This window comes from Petaurus breviceps, unplaced genomic scaffold, assembly GCF_028583685.1.
Source record: "Petaurus breviceps papuanus isolate PSGF00001 unplaced genomic scaffold, PetGlider_PUasm1.0 90919, whole genome shotgun sequence".
In the NCBI taxonomy this organism is placed as follows: Eukaryota; Metazoa; Chordata; class Mammalia; order Diprotodontia; family Petauridae; genus Petaurus; species Petaurus breviceps.
The window spans coordinates 3,143,991-3,166,548 of NW_027187378.1; the positions used below are offsets into that span (position 1 = coordinate 3,143,991).

At 35.9% G+C, this 22,558-nt stretch overlaps 1 protein-coding gene across 4 annotated transcripts in view; it reads left to right on the forward strand.

Moving 5' to 3' along the window:
- Positions 1-22,558, forward strand: part of BTBD3 (BTB domain containing 3) — a 46,205-nt gene that overhangs the window by 18,223 nt on the left and 5,424 nt on the right. For 2 of the 4 annotated variants that reach the window (XM_069075425.1, XM_069075426.1), the window contains exons 2-4: positions 19,042-19,300; positions 19,787-19,877; positions 20,497-20,615. In XM_069075425.1, the coding sequence (XP_068931526.1) occupies positions 19,158-19,300; positions 19,787-19,877; positions 20,497-20,615 (353 nt within the window). In that variant the 5' untranslated portion in view covers positions 19,042-19,157. Of the gene's footprint in view, positions 1-14,152; positions 15,745-18,419; positions 19,301-19,786; positions 19,878-20,496; positions 20,616-22,558 lie in introns of those variants that run through there. The other 2 variants (XM_069075427.1, XM_069075424.1) reach the window with 2 other exon arrangements.

The following is a 22,558-nucleotide window of genomic DNA, read 5'->3' on the forward strand; positions in this document are numbered from 1 at the left end:
AAGCTTTTATTTGCCTGCTTGCTGTACCACATAATAAAGGTCTTTTTTGTATCAGCTTCCCAAGTACCAGTTTAGTGCAAATTCTCAAACCCATGTCTTGACTTTAACCTGAGCCCTGAAGCCAAATAAAGCAATGGTGAGTCCAGAGAGAATGAGACCCCCAAGTTTTCTAAGGTGCTTAAGCAACCCACTTAAGAAAGATGACTGGTCAAAGGGCCTACAAGTGGCTACTATACTTCTATCCTGGCTATGATAGAAAGATCCAGTTTCTAAATAAATCCAAATTAAAAGGGGCTTTCAAATAGTCAAACATTTTTATCTGGTCCCCCATGCTCCTCTCCCCACCCAAGCAGAGAGTGTAGAAGAACGTAAAACTTTAAGAAGGCTATACTACAAGCCAACCAAAACCACATAAGCTTCATTCCCTTGTCAAAACTACAAGAAAAAGATAGAAATGGTGTTGAGAAAGAGAGAGAGTTACCACTGGAACATCGTAGAGGAAAGCCTTTTCCTGCTACAGGTGAAATTTTTGTGAGCTGAAGAAGGTAGACTAGAGGTCCTTTCCATACAAGATAAGTTGGGATTTTAGCAGGGAGCCCTCAAACTTTATTTTTGTCACAGTACAACTCTTGTTTGCTCTGAGGAATCATGGCACACTGAACGTTTAATTTGGCAACAAAGAAGAGTTCTCATGAATTTGGCCCTCCATACTCATTACTTCTCCTCCCAGCCCTCTCACCATCTTCTTTACTTCCCTAGGGCTCGAAAACCAGGCAGGAAAATGTATTTTAATTTGTTTGGACTCTGACAGGTTACAACATTAATTGCAAGTTCAAAAAGAACCAAATTTATGGTCAAATATTTTCCCTGCCCACAATTTTCTTACCTGGCTTAGAGCCAACAGGCTCCATAGACCGTAGGACCCTGGGCCTTAGATATTTTGACTTCAGGTTGGTGGCAGAGGTGATTGATATCTCTGGCCCAGGAGGAAGAGCCAAAAACAAGAAGCCTCCACTCAGAATCCTTGACATATATTTAAACTCAGTCCCCAGGAGAAACTACAGCCACCATGGTACCTTACCTCATATCCCTGAAATAATTAAGCTTTAATATCAGAATTCACACTTTTATGTTCATATTTTTCAATCACATAATTTTTGAATACTAAGCACCATGATGAAATTTCTAGATGCCAAAGCAAGTTGGTGCTTGGTGTTTAAGAACTAGAAAAGCTTGATTTACCACCCACCCTCTTTTCATATACTCAAGTGTAATTAAAACCAAGTTTATTTATTTTATACAAACTCAGAGGAAAAACTAAAAATACAAGGTCTATATTTGTTGAAAATTAACAAATTCTCTCACAAAAACAAATCATAAGATATTTCAGGGCATTTCGCGCTCAATTCCTAAAATAACAACTTGTACATTTGCTAGTAAACGGGGGTGAGGGGAAGTGACCAGCAAAACTTTCTAAACTTCTAACCCAAGACACTGTAAAATTTCATTCCCTAACAAAATTTTAAAGTAGAATTAAAAGTCTATGACAAACAGAGGGTTATTATGGAAATCAGCTTCTGGCTAAAACTCAGAAAGCCAAATCTGTTCTGATTTTAAGTCCAAATTAAAGAAGCATGTTTTATGCTGCTTTTAATTAGCTTTATATTACAAAATTTTCTAAGTCTGTTGTGAAGGATGCTATATAAAGGCATATTGTGCTATAAATGTTGGCATAACCTTAACTACGCTGGTGCCATTATAACTAAACTATTTACAGGTCTACTTCAATTGGATTCAAGAAATAAATTATTTGGCACTGAGAAAGTATTTCCTATGTTTAATTTCACATGCTGTTGCAACAGAAATAATTTTAGTATGGTCTACATTTACATTTACCTTAGACTCATGTGATTTCTTAAGAGAAAAAGGAAGCCAAATTACATTGTAACAGTATTCCTAATAGGATTTTATTCTTTAAAAAAGCAGAGTACATGCAAGTTAACATAAATAGTGAAATTTCTAGTGAGATCTGATAATGTATCCACCTGATAAAACACAAGCTTCTTCAGGGCAGGGTTTCTCTGTAATCCCCATGTCTCACAAAAGACCTGCGTTTAAATACTAGTACTACTACTTACAGCTATATTTCCTTAGACAAGTCATTTCACAATCATGTCTAAATTTTCTCATCTGCAAAATGGGAATAACAACTTTATAATTATGTAAATGTTGGTTTTCATGAATAATATTTCTTGGACATACCCTAATATTCCAATGGATCTATGATCTCATCGCTGTGAATATTTCCTCCAGTTTACCAAATTTTAACCCAGCTATGCCTGTGCATCCCATGTGACTCTTGTTGATGTTATTCCAAAAATCTGACTTACTGGGTCCACCCAAAGCCCTTGGGGATTTTTTTCAAATTCTCCTGAGATCACATGGTCATATAACTAAAATAAAGGCATGACACCTGAACATAGGGGACGGAAGGAAGCAGCTGCTGCCAATGCCCTAGAGAGGGCATTAACCTCTCCCCAGCACTAGGGAAGCCAACTGCCAATATATAAATTTTGGGAGATACAGGGATTCTTTGCTGGTGGCTATCACACTACTATAATTAAACTAGTTACCCTTTTCAGGTGTGAAAGATAACATCTGAATGTGCATTTTGTATCCTTTTAAGATGTGTGTATGCCTGGAGAAGTCTGACCACTAAGCTGCTTGAGTCTTGGGCACAGAGAATATTTAAAGATTTAGCAGTAATATATTTGTTGTAAAGTGAACAGCAGCATTTTGGGCACCTTCTGAGTCATTTCCTCTTTTTTCATGTATATCTGTGTCAGAGGTCATGGAATCCTGACAGCTCAATTAATTATTTGTATAGAAAATATTTTTTATCTTTGAGCTTTTGCTCATACTTTGGGATAGAATATAGTAGAGAGATGGTACTCATGCTATATTTGTTAACAATAAGAAATGAATTTCAAAACATTAAAATCTAAATGTACATACCAAAATAGGTGACTGATAGTTACTTTCTTCCCATTTTACAATACACAGTGGAACAATCATTTCACCATTAAGTTCGATAGCTACACAAAATGGTATAAGAGCCATAGCAATTACTATGATTGGAACCAGACCAAAAATGACTTAACAAGTCATAAAACGGTAAACAGAATGTGTATCTGAACGTGTAGGTCTCTTGGTAGATTTTACTACCCAGTATACTACTTGCTACAAGGAGTCCTAGTATAGGAGACCAGGTTAATGCTGTTGTCTTTTAAGCTATTTCTGAAAATCTGAAACTAGACAGAAAAGGAGATGTGTGGAGGCACTAACAAATTGATATACAGCCATTTTTGCATTAAAGCCAGATGGCATACAAATCTAAAATAAAATTTGATTACTTAAATATTTATTTTTCAAGTTTTGCTTTCCTTTCTTCCTCCCATTTCATGACACAGTCATTATAGTAAACTGCCCTATCTCACAGTAATTAAAGCAAATCAGCATGGGTAATAACTGAAGATATATTGGAAAGACCCTAACATATTTTAGAGAAAAATTATGTAGAATGGGTCCCGTGTTTTAGAACAGGGAAGGGATGCTGCTAGAGACTGGTGAAAAAATTATTTCACCTTTAATGACAAATCAGTTATCTTTTTATCTTTAGTATAATGTTGCTTCTAATTCTTTAGTGAATATATGATTAAATACATGTCATTTTTACAATTGTTTAAATACTTATTATAAAGATTAAATAAACGAAGAGATTTTCTTCTCATAATCATACCACATTACTGTATATCCTCAAAGAAAGGCTATCTTAAAATTCAACTTGATGTAATAAATATACTGGAATTACAAAAACAAAAAAGAAACAATTACTGATCTCAGGGGTGTACTAGGGAGAAAATACATGTATACAGATTCTGTGTAATGGCAATCACCCCTGCCATCTTTCCTGCCACTCACACCGTAACTTGTTACTTTGAACCGTACTGTGACTGCACTTTCCATACATATCCCTTACCACAGACTAAAATCCTCCTCCTTGGTGAACAGATTCCTTATATTTTGTCTGCCTCATTAAAATATCAGTTTCTAAAGGACTGGAACTGTATTACGTTTATAGCTGTATTCCCTGCACTGGGCCAAGTATGCCAAGTTCAAATATCTTTCAAAACATCTGTTTCACCAAAGCAGGTAATATCTCCAACTGACATAGATCTTAATCTCTCTGTTTCTCTACAAACAATATTTCAGTAGCTGTGGTCAAAATCTACATCACCTACATCAAATTTCTGATCCCCACTCTCACTTTCAAGCTCTCTCTCTGCTATCTCTTTTCCTACTGTCTATAAACATTCCCCTGTCTTCCCTATCTTCAGAACAAAACAAAACAAAACACTTCACTTGATCCGTTTATCCTCCATAATTATCTTCATATACATCCTCTGCCCCTTGTAGTTCAACTCTTTGGAAAGGCCTTCCACAACAGGTGTCTCCACTTTTCCTTGTCTCTTTTTCTTCTTAGCCCCTACAGTATGACTTCCAACGTTATCATTCCACTAAAACTGCTCTCTTCAGTGTCGAGTGATCTTTTAAGTGCCAAATCCAATTGATTTTTTTCAACCCTCATGCTTACTAACTTCTCTGAAGCCTTTGCTACTACTGATCACTCTTTTCCTTGATACTTTATTCTCTCTAGGTTCTTGGGATAACACTAGTTTCTCCTCCTACTTTTCTGACCACTTCTCTGCTGGCTCCTTTTCCAGATCAAGCTCTCTGATAGATGTCCCTCAAGGTTTTGTCCTGGGCCTTCTTGACTTCCTCCCTACTACTTCACTTGGTGATCTTATCAGATTCAATGGATTTAATTCGTGAGGATTGGTAAAATATAATAAGTACATAACAGTGCTACACATGAAATGCTCATGAGAGTTCAGAGGAAATGGGATCTCATTTCAGTTGGGGTCTGAGAATTACTGATGGCTCCATGGAGGAGACAATTTAAAATTCAGGTTAATTTAAATCAATATTTTGAATTTTGATAATAGTTGGCATTTATATAGCACTTTTAAGATTTGCAAATCACTTTGCAGGTTTATTCATTCCTGTGACTCCTTGTACATAGGGACTATTAGTGATTTTATGAACTAAATCTCCATTAAAATTGGGTTTTGAGGGAGATATCATAGAATCAGAAATGTAAAACTGGGAATTATTTTAGATGTCATCTTATCCACTACCCTCATTTTATAGGTGAAGAATTCAAAACCTACAAAAGTAGCATTTCTTTCCAGATACCCAGTTGCAAAACTTGAAAACATTAGTTTGTGTATTCCATATATCCATTTACCCTTATCCTCTTTGGAGAAAAGTTGTACAAATGAGAAATCCCTGTATCTCCTAGGTAAAAAAATTGCTCCCTGCTTGATTTTTCTTAATGACCATTTGTGGTGTTCACCAATAAAATGAGATTATTGGATATTGCCTTGTGACAGAAGCAGTCACATTCATAACCTAACGCCAAAAGCATCTATGAAGTAAATATTTCCCGTGTTTGGTGGGTGATCAGAAATCCTATTGTCCACTCAACTAACAATTCAGACTTTTCTGAGAATGTTTATGAAGTAAATGCAGGATGGAGATTATCCCTTACAGAATTTTTAATTGGGTTTAAGTCCTAGATTGTAATCTTGTTGACCCCAATGCAGCCTACCTTCCAATCCTTTCCAATAGTTTTAGGAGGGCAAGGATTGTATTTTTTAACAAAGATTTGTATTTTTTGATGTGTATAGAGAATAAAGCACGTATATCACATATGATCAGTGTTACTTTGTGATGAGGCCTATTTTTGTTCTTAGACTAACATTTTATGTAGGCTCTGTTTATATGAAAATAAGAGATAACTATATAGATGTTATCCTTTGTCACTATATTTAGTTTGTAAAGATTGGGTGCATTTGTAAATATCTGATTGTTTGATAGAATACCTTTGACAAATGTAACTCTAGGGATTAAATGTGGCTATTAATTTCTCTACATTTGTAGTTATATATCATAAGAATCCACTAAAAATATAAGGGTGATAGTAGGCCTTTGCAGGTTTAATCAGTGGAAATTCCTGTTTTGGCATATGTATCTAGAATTTTCGCCATACCAACAGTTGTCATAGTAGCAGCCCCAGTTGAGAATTGTGATTATATACCATCTCGTTCAGCGAGATGATAAAAGCACAATTATTCTAATCTGTTTCAGTCAGAATTTTGTATTTTTAAGGGGTAGTTGACGACCAGTTTATAAAGAAGATATTCCTTACTCTTGCTTGAATGAAGCATTAAAAATACCTTATTTGGGGCACACTAATAAGCAGTATATTATGTCATCAAATTAGACTGTAAAGCAAAGTAACAGCTAAAGATATCAGAGTTTATGCCCAACTATATACTGGTGTACCTCAATTTGTATAACCTTTTATATATGAAACTCTAAAATTATGTAAAACAGTAGGGGATTTACTACTTCCTTCTATAAAAGACTACCTTTCACTTTACAAATTTATTCACAATATGATTCCCCTAAAAAAATCATCCTGATTTATTTAAAATATAATTTAGCTTACATTGCATAAAAGTAACATGGTATAGGCCAGGGGATAGAATACAGGTCTTGTATGTAGTCAGGAATCCTCCTTCAGACACTTATTAGTTGTGTGACCCTGAAGCAGATTAACCTCGGAGTCTTAAATTTCTCATCTGTAAAATGGGGATAACAGTAGGCCGTTCCTCACAGTCTTAATTGTGAAGAGCTCATGAGATAACAGACTTTCAGAACATAAGAGCTGGAATGAGCCTTAGTGGCCATCTAGTCCCGTCCTCTTAAAGAAAAAGAATCTTCTCTGCAGCATACCTGACAAGGTCATTAGTTTGAATACATCCATTGAGCAGGAACCTACTGCCTCCTGAGGCATACCTTTTCAGTTGTGCGTAGCTCTGCTTGTTAGGAAGTTTTTCCTTACATCAGACCTTTTCAGATTTCCCCCATTTCTTGCAGTACTACTTTCTGCAAGAGGGATTAGAAATCTAATCCCTTTTCTACATCACAGCCTTTCAAACAATTGATGACAGTAATATCCTAAATTCTGCCTCCTCAGTCTTCTGTTCTCTGGTTAAGGACCTTAAGCTCCTTCAGCTGATCTTCATACATCACGAACTCCTTGCCCTTTACCATCCTGATTGTTCTCTTCTGAATATTCTACAGCTTGTCAGTTTCATTCCTGAAGTATGGAATCCAGAACCAAACCAATGTATATGAAGCACTCCACAAACCTAAAAATCAGCCATAATTAGCTACATAGACTTTTCAGAAGCAACCTCTGTTGCTTCAAGGTAGGATACAATGATATGATTTAATTCAAGTGATTTCATAGCAGTTATTCAATAACTGATTTTTACTGAATTGAAATTAATGTTTTAAGTATGCTTTAGTATCTAGGAAAACTGTGTTCAGACCATTAAATAGTTGAGTAACCCAGAGGCAATGGCATCATGTTAGATTTTATTTAGAATAATAATTGTTTAAAGGCATGATCCATGCCTTTCATGAGTTTTCGTAGAATTATGAGCACTCAACACGTTAAGGCATTTTTCCAAATGAAAAAAAAGAAAACAAAATTAACACCCCACAACCATTTTTCTAGGTCTTGTTTTGCACAGTGGGAGGAAGAGATGATTCATTGGGAAAATAAGCCTCTAGCAGGCTCCACCATTTGTAGACCGTATTGCAGCGTGACTATATTTACTGTCTCATTATGCCCTGTTTATATAACCACTGTCTTTTGTATTAAAGATAGCATTGCTGTTGTTTTTACTGTAGTAGAGTTAATAATGAAACCTTATATTTTATAAAGTGGAAGCTTTGCAAAAAAACTTCTGATTTTTCCAAAGTGCTCTTATGTATATTATTCTTTTAGATCCTCTTAATAACTGCATTAGCACATGTTTTTTCTCTGCTTGGTAGATGAGGAAATCGAGGTACACAGGGTTTAAGTGCCTTCAAAAAGACCACTCAGATGGTTAGTGGCAGATCCTGGAGTAAAATCCAGTTTGACAATTCTGCAAACATTTATTTAGTGCTCATTGTGTGCCAGGTTTTGGCTTTCAGAACAGGATTTTCAAATTTATAAAAATGTATAGGCCTTGTTTTGCTCTTATTGCTCTTTAAGTGATTTTTTTTTCTTGTTCATAATAAACTACTTTGCTCCTGATTTTTGTGTATCAGATTGCTATCTACTACTGTCTTCCTTCAGACCATTAGAAGTTCTATTTTAGCAGATTCTTGCTATATTTCTTTTCATTCAGTAGGCATTTCTAACCTGAATTCATATCACCACATCATAGCTATTTAGGTTAACTTGCTGTCATCTACAGACATGTCCAGAGAATAATAATTAAGTTGTAATAAATTTACCATTGAGTTCTCATCTTAGTAGAATATTTGTACCTCAATTGTCAGTATCTAATTAATTGGTTGAAACCATAATAGATCTGTTTTCCAACTTTCATTATACCTGTAGAATCTCTTCCTTTTTTTGCTTTTCAAACCAGTTATAATCCACCTCTAGTTATAGTTTATTTCCTTATTGAATTGACAATATGCAGAATACACCGAATAGATCTCTTGCAGACCTCTGCGGATGTAAGTCTTAAGGAATCTTAAAGAATCTCCTACTTTTGCAGTTTATAAAGGCAGCCAGGGATATTGTGAGTGGAAGGAACACTACTAACCTGGAAGCTAGGAGAACCATTCTCTGGTTCTGATGCCACCAAGAAGTGCCTAGCATAATGCTTTACTCATAGTAGATACTCATTAAATATTTATTTAATGTGTATTCAAGCTGGTTGTGTGACTTTGGACAAATTACATAGGCTTCATCTACAATATTGGGGAAGAGCTTGGGGAGTCAGCTCTACCTTTCAGCTCTGAAATGATCTGATGATTAGGAGATCAGACACTTAAATCTGAAATAAAATGATTGAAAACCCTACAAATTGTTGTGATAGTAGATAGTCGGCTATGCTCTGTTTTAGGGCCTCATGGAAGATTTTTTATTTTTAAAAACTTTGTGCATGAAGCAAAAATAGTGGCATCAAACAATAGGCTAAATTTTAAGACTGGTGCCGCACTGATACATTGCTCTAGATTCCCAAAAATTTTATTAGCTCTTTTAATTAAATTTCCTCACTAGGATGGATTGAAAACTTATTTAGTCCCCAGATTCAGGAGTTCAGTTGAAATGATGGCCAAGATTCTAGATGGATAAAAATTCTGGCAGTAAACATAGACCTTGAAGGTGGACCTTATTCTCCCATTCAGGTAGATATTATTTCTGAGCTATTAACAATATCAGTTGTCTTATTTTTATTATTAAAATCAATATTTTTCTTTATCATTAGGGCCATGTACCTATAGAGCTTGGCAAGTTAAGATTTTTACTGAATTTTCTCATGTTCAGTTATGTCTTTTTCTGTATCTACTTTAAATAGATTCATTATTTGAGTATTCTGATGTCATCAGTACTCTGTTTTAAAGCTTTACTTTCAGAGAATAGAGTTGACAGAAGCAAACAGATAAATTAAAACAAATTGTATTAAAACAGCAGGTTTTAGGAGGCGGCTAGATGGGGCAGTGAATAGAGCACAGGTGCTGGAGTCAGGAGGACCTGAGTTCAAATTTGGCCTCAGACATTTAACACAAAAACTAGCTGTGTGACCTTGGGCAAGTCACTTAATCCCAGTTGCCCTCCAAAAAGCAAAAAAAAAGAAAAAAATAAAGAAAAAAAGTAAAACAGCAGGTTTTTTAAGAAGTCAGTAAACATTTATTAAGCACCTACTTTGTTCCAGGCACTGTACTAATTGCCTGACATATCTAAGTGTTATATATAAATTTTAGCTATTGTTAGCTCTTATTATGAATAGGGAGCTGCTGGAGTTCGTTGAGTATGGGGGTGACATGGTCAGACTTGCGCTTTAGGAAGATCACTTTGACACCTGCATGGAAGATTGATTGGAATAGGGAGAGGCTTGTATTAAGGTGATCAAACAGCAAGCCATTGCAGTGGTCCAGGCATGAAGTAATGAAGGCCTACAGCAGGATGGTGGTGGTGTCAGAGGGGAGATAGGGTAGGGATGTATGTGAGAGATGTTATAAAGGTAAAATTAACAGACTTTGGTGCAACAGATTGGATGTGGTGGGTGAGAGAGAGTTGAGGATGACTCCTTGTTTACAAGCCTGGGGGACTGTGAAGATGGTGGCAATCTCAAGAATAATCTCTACTTGAACTTTGTTTATGAAAAAAAGAGGGATGAAGAAAATTGATACTAATTGGGGATTTTATGTTTCCTTTAAAAAATTATTATTTAAAAATATTTCTATAGCACCTCTTTCCTATTACAGAGTAATTTCATATGTCTGCATCATCTCAGTTGCTTCTTAAAACAACCCTATGAAGTAGGAAGGTGGTGTGGGTATTAGTGGTTTTTTTTTTTTTTTTTTGCAGAGGAAACTGAAACTCAAAGGAATGAAGCAAAGCATCCAAATTCACATGGTAATACAAGTAACAGAATCAGAATTTTATATTAAAGATTGGCACCTGGAAAGGAAAAAGGGAATAAATAGCGTCTATTATGTGCCAGACACTATGCTAAGTGCTTTACAAATATTATCTTATTGGATCCTCACAACAGCCCTGCAAGTTAGATGCTGTTATTATCCTCATTTTACAGGTGAATAAACTGAGGTAAACAAATTAAGTGACTTGCCCAGAGCTAGTCAGTGTCTGAAGCCAGATTTGACTCTCAAGTCGGCCTGACACCACATATCTGAAAAGATACTTTAGTGCTCAACTGGTCTGCCTTTCCATTTTTTAGATGAGGAAGCTGAGATCTTTGAACTATCCATGTTATGATTCTAGGGCTGTTATTTTTCTCCCACATTACACTGCTTTTCATACAGCATCCTCTATCCTTGAAGATATATCTTGAGTTTGTCATATTGAATATTATGCAGTTATAATTAAATCCTATAAAGCTGTGTCCCAGGTTGTTGATATTAGTCATGACAGCATGTTCTGTGACTGATTTTTTCAAAGTCACAATTATTATTTTGGATTTTTTTTAAACTAGTCACCAAGATTTTTCCTTTTGCCCTAGAAATTTAGCAGAGACAAGATTTCCATAGTCATCTCTATTGCCCAACTTCTTTATCAAAGTAGGAATAGGCAGTATCCCAATAAATACTCAGTTGTTTGAACAAAACACTTTGTAGCTTTTAAATAGTGTTTTTTTTTTCTGGTAGACAAACTCATGCTCATGAAAATTTAAATTCCTTTGGGAAATCATTTCATTAGCTACTAAAAACATACCCTTGAAACAACCATGAAAATCAGTACCACTGGCAGTATGAGGAGATGGAAGAAGTATAATATACTGATTATTCACAAAAAACCTTAAAATCTAGATATAATATAAATAACAGTAAGTTCAATTTACTTTAACTCACAGGCTTCTTTTCCCCTCTTCTCCTTAAAACCAATTTTGTCAATGCAGAAGAAAAAGTATAAAATAATAGATCTAGAGGGACATATAACTTGATTTCCAACATGACTGTTATCATCTTACATGTGTTTAATGTTTTATATTGGTCAGTGTTTTTCATGTATTCTTAGAGTTACTTAAAGATTTTTTAATGAAAGGAAAAAAGTTAATCTTTTCCTTTTTTTTTATATGATTCATATCTTTTAGATCTTTTAGGATCTTGTCAATTTATATAAGCATGTATCCTTCCAAGTATATAGCCCTTTACAAAATCTCGAAAGTACATGGTTGGAAGGAACCTCAGGGGCCATGTAGCCCAACCCAGACCCCATAAAAGAATCCATCTAGCCACTGCTTGTACTTCCCCTCTTTTTCCCAGCACTTTCTCCCAAACAATCTCCCATTCCCCTTTTTTTTATGACTTGACTTAGATAAGGTTTTTTTCCCCCCTGACATCAAACTTAGATTTGTCTTTTTGTATCTTTTGACCCCTTCTTCTATTTCTTTTAATTTAAATGCTTTATTAACTGCTGATTTACATCATTTGTTTCCGCCAGATTTTGAGTTACAAGTTTTCTCCCCGTTTTTCCCCCACCCATCCCCCCAAAACAGCAGTCCCACAGGATATCCCCACCTTCAATCTGACCCCCTTCTTCTATTTCTACCCTCAGGAGACAAATAGCACTAATTGAAGACTCTACTAAACATAACAGTTCCTTCCAGCACTTGAAAACAGTTTTGTCAAGTTTCTATTGAATCTTCTCTTTTTCAGGCTAAATATCTTTGGCTTCTTCCACTGATACTTAGAGGGCATGAACTTGAAATTCTTTTCCATTTTAGATATTCTCTAGTCTTTCCATGTTTTTCTTAAAAAATGTGGTACTCATAAACCGACTAGTGCTCAATATGGAGTCTAACTAGGATAGAGTACAGATGGACTTTCACATCTTTATTGCTGGAAGTTATGCTTCTCTTAATGTAATTTTACATTGACTTTTTAGCTGCTGTATTGCTCTGCTTGCTAATTGAGCTTGCTATCTACTGCTTTCCCCCTGCACCCTTTCTTCAGACAAATTGTCATCTAATTATGTCTCTCTCTTTGTACTTATTAATTTGAATTTTTTTATATCCAGAGTTTTGACTTGTCATTTATCCATATTCAATTACATCTTAATAGATGCAGTTTAGCATTCTAGATTGTCAAGATTATTTTGGCTCTCTTCCTCTCAGTTGTGTGTTTGCACTCAAGAAGTGCACTGTCTACTTTTATCCAAGCCATTGACAAAAAATGTTTGTACAAGCTTAGCACAAATCTCAGTGGCATTTTACTGTATATTTCCTTCCAAGTTGACAATGAACTGTTGATGAGCATTTTTTTGAGCTCAAGTATTTAAGTAGTTCTAGATCTATCTTTAATAGTTTTTCTAAAATGTATTTGAGAAGTAGTATGCACCCCTGGAAAGTGTTCAGAAATAAGGGTTAGTTGGTCTTTCTCAATTTTATTTTTCTTATATATAAAATAAAGTTTGAATGTACTAAAAAAATCTATTCCAGCTATAAAGTTATATGCCCTGTATTCTTTATATTTATCTTATTTTATGATGGTAATGAATAACATGCTTTTCTACCCTCTTCTCACTTACTAATATTTTTCTACTTTTTTCAGATATAGTAATTTCTTATTTTTTCTAGGCTCTCCAAGAAAAAAACTTTAATTCAGTTTCGATAGTGTTTGTGATTTTGGTCAGTGTAGGGCATATCTCCATGGATGCTGATTATTGACTTTTTACAAGTTAGTAATGGTTCTTGAGAATTTGCTATTGTGAAAAAAATCATTACTTAGTAGATAGCCTTGGGATAAGCCTCCCAGAATGTAAGTGGGATGTACATTAAATATATGTCACCAGGTCCATGTTATTCTATTCTTCCTTGACAGGATTTTCCAGAGGTTTGTACTTTGATGATACATCCTTCAAGAATCTAGAGTCTTTCCACGTTTTCTCTTCTACTTACTCAGTGATTTAGCAGCCCTGCCCTCCTTGTTTTTGCTGGTACATGACACTCCATCCCTTGAGTCTTGACATTTTTATTGACTTTTCCCCAAGCCTGGAATTCTCATCTTTGCCACTCAGCTTCCCTGGCTTCCTTCAGGTTTCACCTCAAGTCCTGCTTTCTGCAAGAAGCCTGTCTTTTTTTTTTAAGCAATTGGGGGATTTCTGAGTGTGGTGCTAAGTGTCTGAGCCTGGATTCAATCCCCAGGTCATCCCAACACTGGGGTCAGTGCTCTTACTCACTGAGCCACCTGGCTGCCCCTAAGCAATTGGGGTTAAGTAACTTGCTTAAGGTTACACGGCCAGGTGTTTCTGGGTGGGTGCTAAGTGTCTGAGCCCGGATTCGATCCCCAGGTCATCCCGACACTGGGCCCGTGCTCTTACTCGCTGTGCTACCTGGCCACCCCAAGAAACCTGTCTTGATCCCCCCCCCTTAACCCTCGTGCTTTCCTTCTAAGCTTATCACCAGTTTATTCTCCTTGTAACTTGTTCGTACATAGTTGTTTGCATGTGGTCTCCCCCATTAAACTGTGAGCTCTTTGAGAACAGGGACCATTTTTTACCTTTCTTTTTATTTTTTATTTTGTAACCCAGGCATTCAGCACAGTGCCTCAGGCACTTAAAAAGTGTTTTTTGGCTTGTTCAATTCCAAGCCCATATCATTGTCCATTTGTAGTGTCCCATATATACATACTTAAGGACAAACTCTATAGAGAGACATTGTATAGACATTAATTGCCATTGTACAGATGAGGAAAATGAGGCTCAGATTTTAAGGGATTTGATGTTGTATACACAGCAAGTAAGTGGCTGAGGCAGATAATGAATTCAGACTGCAAAACTGATATTCTTTTCCACTATACCATGTTTTTTCTAATTTAGTATGGACTGGTAAAGAAAATAACCTTATTAAAATTGATACACTGGAAAGAGATCTGGACTTGGAAGCAGAGAAGCTGAGTTCAACTTCTGGCTTTGCCATTTACCTCCTAGGGGTTTCAATGGACAAGTCACTCACTGTACCTCCATTTTCTCATGTGTAAAATGACAGGGGTTGGATAATTCGACTTCTGAGATCTCATTTAAATGGTTACTCTGAGTCTCTAAGAATTGTGTCTGAGGTATGAAATGAGTGAGGAAATATCTGAGGACTTCTGTAAACATAAGTGACTGGTGCTTACAGACTTTTTCTTATGCAAAGCTAAGACAGGATTCTCATATTTTGCTTTACTTCCTGAAATGTCTGATATATACTTTGAGAGTAGTGGATTTAAGTTCTTGATATTTGTGTGACTTTTTATTTGAAGTCCTCATCTGAAACTATGCCTTTGTTTACATTTGTATGGCAACCCAGAATGTTTATTTTATTCCAATAAATAAGCTGAAGTACTCAGCCTCTTTCAAATAGCAATAGAAAAGTTTGCGTCAAAGGTTGTGGATTTATCCATGAGTCAATGGGCCAAGAAAGATAGACTACTTTTCTACTATTGATATTTCTTCTAGTGGCTCTGACAAACAGCTAAGGCAATGATGATGATGAAAACAGGAGACCCTAGCATGTAGGAAAATTTCAGTTCAACTTGAGATGCATTAAGTACCATAAGTATTTAAAGGCATAATTCTAGGTACTCAAGAAACAGAAATGAGTCAAATGTAGGGATGAGACATGTAACTATTAAGTATGGTATGGAGTAGACAGTAATTTGAGCAAAGGAGAAGTCTAAACCACATACTCAAAGAAATATGAGGAGGGAGGGACACGCCACATTCTAGCTTGAGAGATCAGGAAAAGCAGTGCAGGAGTTGTCTTCTTAACTGGACTTTCAAGAAAGAGTTGGATTTCATAAGGCAAAAATGAGGAAGAGAGTACATCCCAGTCATGTAAGAAGTCGCCTGAGTGACTGCACCAGGATCAGGGTGAGCAGGTCAAATTCAACCTTAGTTGGCAGGTAGAGTACAGTACATGACAAGAATTGAGTAGAATAAGGCTGAAAAGGTAGGTTGGAAGCAGAACGTTAAATGAAGGCTGTAAGACTTAAGCTACGGAGTTAATATTTTATATTGTACACAACCATGCTTTTGAGGAGGTGAGTGATTATTTTGGCAGACTTGTGAAGGATAAATTGAAAAATGAATAGACCAATGACTATAAACAGAGATACCTGTAAGGTTATTACAGTAGTTCAAGTGAGAAGTAATAAGGCCCTAAAATAAAGTAGTGTAAATAGAACATAGAAGACCAGTTGTGAGAAATATTGGTGGAAGTGGATTCAACAAAGGTTGACAATTGCTGAGGTGTATGGATGAGGTAAAAAAGGGAAGAGTCAAACAATACTAAAATTTTTAACCAAATAATTGGGAACGTGATGCCACCAACAGAAATAGAGAACTTGAGGAGATGGTTAGATTTTAGAGGGGAAATGATGAGTTCAGATTCTGCCCTTGTTAAGTTTCAGGTTTGGTGGGACATCTAATCAGTATCCAGTAGGCAATTGGAAATGTGGAGCTCAGAGACTAAGGTTGAATTTATTAATTTGATAGTCATCTACATAAAAATGATTATCAGAAACTTGAAAATAGACCTTACTATCAAGGAAAAGAACACAAGGAGAAGAAGAGGGTTGAAAATATACACTGAGGGATTATATTTGGTCCATAAAATCTGATTTTCTGGTAGGTTCAGAGCTAGGATCTGTAGAGGAGTATCAGTGAGGATGAAATGTTCTTGCTTATATAAAGACAGGCAAGATGGTACAGAAAACCAAGACCTGGAATCAGGTGAACAGACCAAACAGCTGAAAGGAAGAAGATATGGAAAGCAGGATCAGAGATAGGATTAAGATTAAAACCACAAACTCAGCAAGATCCAAGAAGAAGAACTGGCAAGAGGTAAAACTGAAAGTTATATGCCGCAGGAATTCAGTGCTTATTATCCAAAGGAGTCGGGTGAATCAAAGCATATGAGTTCAGCTTATCACAACTAAAGGCAGAAGAGACATTAACAATTTTTAGCTCAGGACATTGCTGTTTAATCCCATTTACCTGATAAATCCCAATGGGATTTTGAGGGATAGGGACTGGGGATAAGGAAAAAGGAAGTGAACTAGCAAAAATGTTTGAGTAGTGAGTAGTCAGGCAAGTGGAAGGACCAGGTGGGAACCAAAGGAAGAGAAACTATCAAGAAGGTAGAGGTTGAGAACATGAGGCCTGATCAGATTCTGCCTTTGGATTAGGACTGGATATCATGAAGTTAGGAGTTTTATGAAGTGGTCTGTTCTGAAGCCCTTGCAGGGTTGAAAAAGTGACTTGAGGGAATGGAAGCAGTAGATCACATAGCCTGCTATTTCTGGCAGTCTAACAGTAAGAAGAGGAGAAATATAAAACATTCAGATGGATTCCAGGATTGGGGGGTGGGGTGGTTTGTGCACATATGTGTGCATGTGTTTGCATAGAAGAGACCTCAGAATATTTAGAGACAGAGACACAGAGACAGAGAGAGAGACAGAGACAGAGAGAGAATGTGATGACTGGATTGAGGTTTTGTAAAATAACCAGATATGGAATTGAGGGTACAAATGGATGATCTGGTCTGACAAGGAAGAGGGCCCACCTCATCCTCTAGAAGCAGAAGGAAAGAGAAAGGATAGATAAGGAAATAGATAAGTTTAGTGTGGAAGATGGGAAATGAAGGAACAGATGATGTATGACTGCTGTTTTTTGGTATGGTCTTTAGTAGGTTATTCATAAGGGTGGCGTAATAAGGAACAAAGGAGTAGAGAAGAGTGATAATGAGATACATGGAGATTGAAGATGGTTTGTATTTTGAATGAGCCAATGAGGAAGTAATCAAAATAAATATGGGAATAAGATTAAATTATCCTTCTCATAAGCTCCTCTTTACAAATAAGCATGTTAAGAATATAGAACAGGTGCTTTGACTGTAATACTCCTTTTTTCCCTTATGGGGACCGGAAATGAATGTTGAATTTATATATGCCATTCAGTAACTCCTATTTTTATGACTCAAAGCAGGGAAAACCTGCTAGTGTCATTTTAAAAAAGTAAAACAGCAGAGTGCTTAATGCTTTAAATGGGCTTATTATTAGTTTGATATTAAAAGCTTCTGGTTAATTGCTTTAAATTTATGACAAAGCTAAATAAGACTATCAGCTCTAAGTCAAATTTTCAAATCCTGAACCCAGCAAATAATGCCAACTTGTGTATTTTCAGTGAATTACAGCCTTTAAACAGCAATGTAATCTGTCTCATATAGATATTATTTGTACATCTAGAAGGTTGTTTTTTTTTTTAATGATGTAGTACAACCAGATCTCTGTAAGTGAGCCTAATTAAATGTGTTGAGATTTGGGAATCCTATCAACAAGCATTATTGTAGCTAGAAACACAGTAAATTAAAATACATGCATGATCTCATCTCTTTCTTGTTTTGTACTATAATATAACTTGCATCAAAAGAGACTATTAAAAGATGTTCCTGCAATAAATTTGTTTAATATGGTTTTGCTATTAATTCTTTTAGGCATGAGAATTGTGTTAAAATACTCTGAATTAAATGCTGCCTGGGAAATTATTCTGGTAGAAATAAAAGGAGAAAACGTCCTTTGTTAATTGGTGCTATTTGTTTTTCCCTAAAGAAAATTATCTGCCTATAGAGGAGGGGGGGGGGAAACCACTATAGGGATAAACTCACTTCTTGCATTTTAAATGTGCTCTGTATGTACTTTCTTTTTTGAATGCACAGTGAGCAAGAAAAAGCAACTGCTGTCCCTTTAACACAGGAGCTATGCACATTACAATAGGTGTCACTGTGTTTCTTGGTCCAATCATTGTCGGTGACTTCAGCTATTGGCTCAAAGCACTGGCTGTCTGACTCCATCTGCAGGGCTGTAATACCTACTCTCCTCGGATCCATTCAACACACAACTTCAGCCAGCTGAACAGACTCGCACTGCTACAGCAAGCACATCTTGTTAACCCAATTCAGAAAACAAGTGCTACAGCTCTATGTATATCTTCTTTGCACAGTGTAGCATTTTCAGGTGATCTGGAAAACTGAGAAAGGCTCTTAGAAGCAAATAAAAGAATCAAGAATCATAATGGAGATATATTTAACAAATCAAGTACTGGATCAAACTTAAAGCCAGTTTCTTATTCATCATAGTGAAAAGGTCACCTTGCCTCACTGGAAGAGAAGCAGAATATCAGCTTTGTTGCATACTTTTAAATTCTTGGCATACATTCTATTTTTCTTAATGATCTTTACCTATGTAGACTATCTAGCTACACAGACAGACATACGGTCCTCATGGTAGATGACAAGGGAAAGAACATGAAATGTCTCACCTTTTTTTTGATGCTTCCAGAGACTGTCAAGAACAGGTCCAAGAAAAGCTCTAAGAAGGCAAATACCAGTAACAGCAGCAAGTTGCCACCAGTTTGCTATGAAATCATTACCTTGAAGACCAAAAAAAAGAAGAAGATGGCTGCTGATATTTTTCCCCGTAAGAAGCCAGCCAACTCCAGTACAACAACTGTCCAGCAGTACCACCAGCAGAATCTCAATAACAATAATACTATCCCAGCCCCTAATTGGCAGGGGCTTTATCCCACCATCAGAGAAAGGTGAGTACAGACCATTCTATTTACTTTAAAAGTTTATATTCATTTGAAGTTTTTACTTTTGTATGTCCTGCAACTTGTTTTTAACTCAAATTATGTGTTTCCTATCTTATTCAGAAGCTTTGTTGGTAATGAAAATGTGCCTCATATCTTTTCCAAATAGTACAGCTGTTTTCTTCCAAGATAAAAATGTTTTTGCAAGCTGTAATATTTAACTCATATAGTTGTGCCCATGAGACATGCATAGTTAAATTCTTAGATAATGGGAACTCTTTGCTCTATAAAAAGCATGGATGAGTTTTTTGGATTTAGTTCACAAACATTTTTAGTGATTACAAGCATGGTTATATATTTGAAAATCTTTGTTGTTTTACCTTGAAGTAACTGAAATATTGTTTGGCTTTTCAATCTTTGTGGCCAGTGGGAGTGTGGACCGGGTGTGTAAAAAATGCTGGATGCTGTGAATTAATGAACTGCCTCTGTTTGTAGAAATGCGGTGATGTTCAACAATGATTTGATGGCAGATGTTCATTTTGTGGTTGGGCCACCAGGTGGGACACAGCGGTTGCCAGGACACAAAGTAAGCAACAGCTGCATTATCAGTTTCGACCTGGGAATAACAAAGAGGAAACTTTTAACTGTTAGGCTGGAACTTAGTGTGAACAGATTTCCTTTGACAGGCACTGCATGGTTGGTTGTGTCTAAGCTTTACTTATTAGAGGATTGGGAGTAGCATATCAGGGAGGGAACTGCTTCCGTGAGGTATTTTGGCTGCTTAATAAGGCTTTCTTTGCCCCCATTTATCCATTTCTATAACCCTCGCAAATATATGCACACTCTTGAAGTTCCAGTCATATGATAAAATCTGTTGTGACTGGAAGTTGCTATGACAGGCTGGCAAAGTAGTGTGTGTTTACCACTCTCTGAGAGTTGGTTTGTTAGATAAGATTTTTCTGTGGGTGCCAGTTCAGCAGTCACTTTTAAACATTTGGGCAACTAGTGTAGTAATTTAAAGGCAGTTTTTACATGTAGGATTTATTTACTTCTGTAAGATTTTAATGTTTCTGCTTTTTCAGATGAGCTGGTATTGGTGCTACATAGCTATTAAAACTCATTGTTCATAGTAACTCTCCTGGGTAGTTTTTTGTTAAAAGTGCTTTCAATTTAGAGCATGAAATAAGATTTCCCTTTCTCCACAGTATGTTTTAGCTGTTGGGAGCTCTGTATTCCATGCAATGTTTTATGGAGAGCTTGCTGAGGACAAAGATGAAATCCGTATACCAGATGTCGAACCTGCTGCTTTTCTCGCTATGCTGAAGTAAGCATCATTTATGTGTTCAAAAAGAATTGCTCATGCTGTATGGTTACTCTTCTACTGACACAGTTAAATTGTGAGTTAGATTTTAACATCAACAGAAGCATGAATAGAAAAAGAGTTTGCTTTTTTGATATTTACATTTAATGCCCCAAAAAGACTGCACACGATTACATTTAAAAGCATGTTGTACAATACAAAGTTCTTAATTAGAAATTTTAACATGTGGTCTTTGGATACGTGGCTCTGATTTGATTTTTAACTCAGTATCCACAAAGCAATAGATCTGGCTAATTTAAGCATTAACTTAAAAAAAATACTTTTCTTTAATGGAAAGAACACTGAACTGGGAGTGAGGAGACCTGGCTTCTAATCCTAGAAGTGTTACTAATATGTGTTAATGTGTTAGTGATATGATCTTGAATAAGTCATTTAGTCTTTTTGGGTCTTACTTAGCTTCCCCAACTGTAAAATAAGGGGTTTGAAAGGGATGATTTTTGTGGTCTCTACAATTCAATGACTTTAAAAATAGTGCAAAAAGTTTTTTTAAACAGACATTACTTAGAATATCTAACAGATTTAAAGCAAAAATGGAGAGAACAGCATTATTTTATTTATCATCAGTGCCTTAATTCATATGCTGACTGCTTTTCACCATTTAATCTCACATAATTCTGAAATACTAGTGCCCATAGATAATATATCATTATTTTTAAAAGATATACTTGTATTTTGAACTCATTTCCTTAGAAGACAGAGTACAAGAAATTTCATTGTTTTGTAAGGATTGTTGTTTTAGGCTGTCACCAACATCTAGAACTTGAACTGCCTTTTGAAATAAACTGATACTCATTTTATAATATTGTTTTGATTCCAGCCTACACTTTCAGCAGTCTGGAGAACTCCTGGTTTAGGAACTCCCTCCACCAATGAATTTCAGCAGCTTGTCTCTAACTCATACTGTGGGTTAAATGACTTGCCAGTAGTTATACCTCTAGTATAGGTAAGAGGCAAGAGTTGAACCCAGGTCTTCCTGACTCTGGGGTTCCCAGAAAGACCAGCTTTTTTTTTTTAATGTGGAAATTACAATGTAGAAACAGAGTTACACAGTGTTGTGTGTTTTTTTTTTCTTTCTTTCTGTGTTTATTAAAGAGTCATTTGGTATGTAATGAGCAATAGTATCTCCCAGAATTATGTGAACATTAAGCAGTTAAAAATAATCAGCCCATGTAGCATGGTACTAATGCTATATAATATAATGCTGTAGTTCTCAATTACTGCCTTTTAATCCATTAGTCATCCTAAATAATGCTTGTCAAATGCCTTTTCTTAACCTTTAGTGTACCACAATGTGGTAAACAGAGCTAAAGATAAAATGCTGCTGCAGGGATTTCAGTTCATTGGAATCAAAAGCATGTATACAAAACATATATGTTGACAACTATTCACTGATTTATTGTGCAACTAACCCACCCCATTCTGTTGTGATTCCACGAATGGCTAAAAATAAATGTTACATTTTACATGCTATCTACTGGAAATAGCAATGTTTTTGAGATCTCTGAAACTTGTATTTGAAAGTATTTAGTTCCTTATTTCAGTTGTAGTTTGAAAGTCTGCTAAATTTTGGAAGCTGATTAGTGCTGCTGAATATAACTTTAACATTAAAGTACATTGAAATTAGACTCATAGGAGAACATCTAGCTTCAAAATGTAATAAAACAGCCATTTCTTTATTCCCTTTGGAGTCATTTTAGATATGTCCATGTGAAGAAAAAATAAATTTCACCTTCAGATTATTTCTGCAGGGAAGTTCCAGTCTCTTATGTTTGACATTGCCTTCTATTACTGAAGAAAATAATAGTATGTCATTAATTCAGCATTCTGACTTAGCTGCAGAGTTGAGTAACACATTTGGATCAGTAGATATCTTCAGCAGTTAGAGA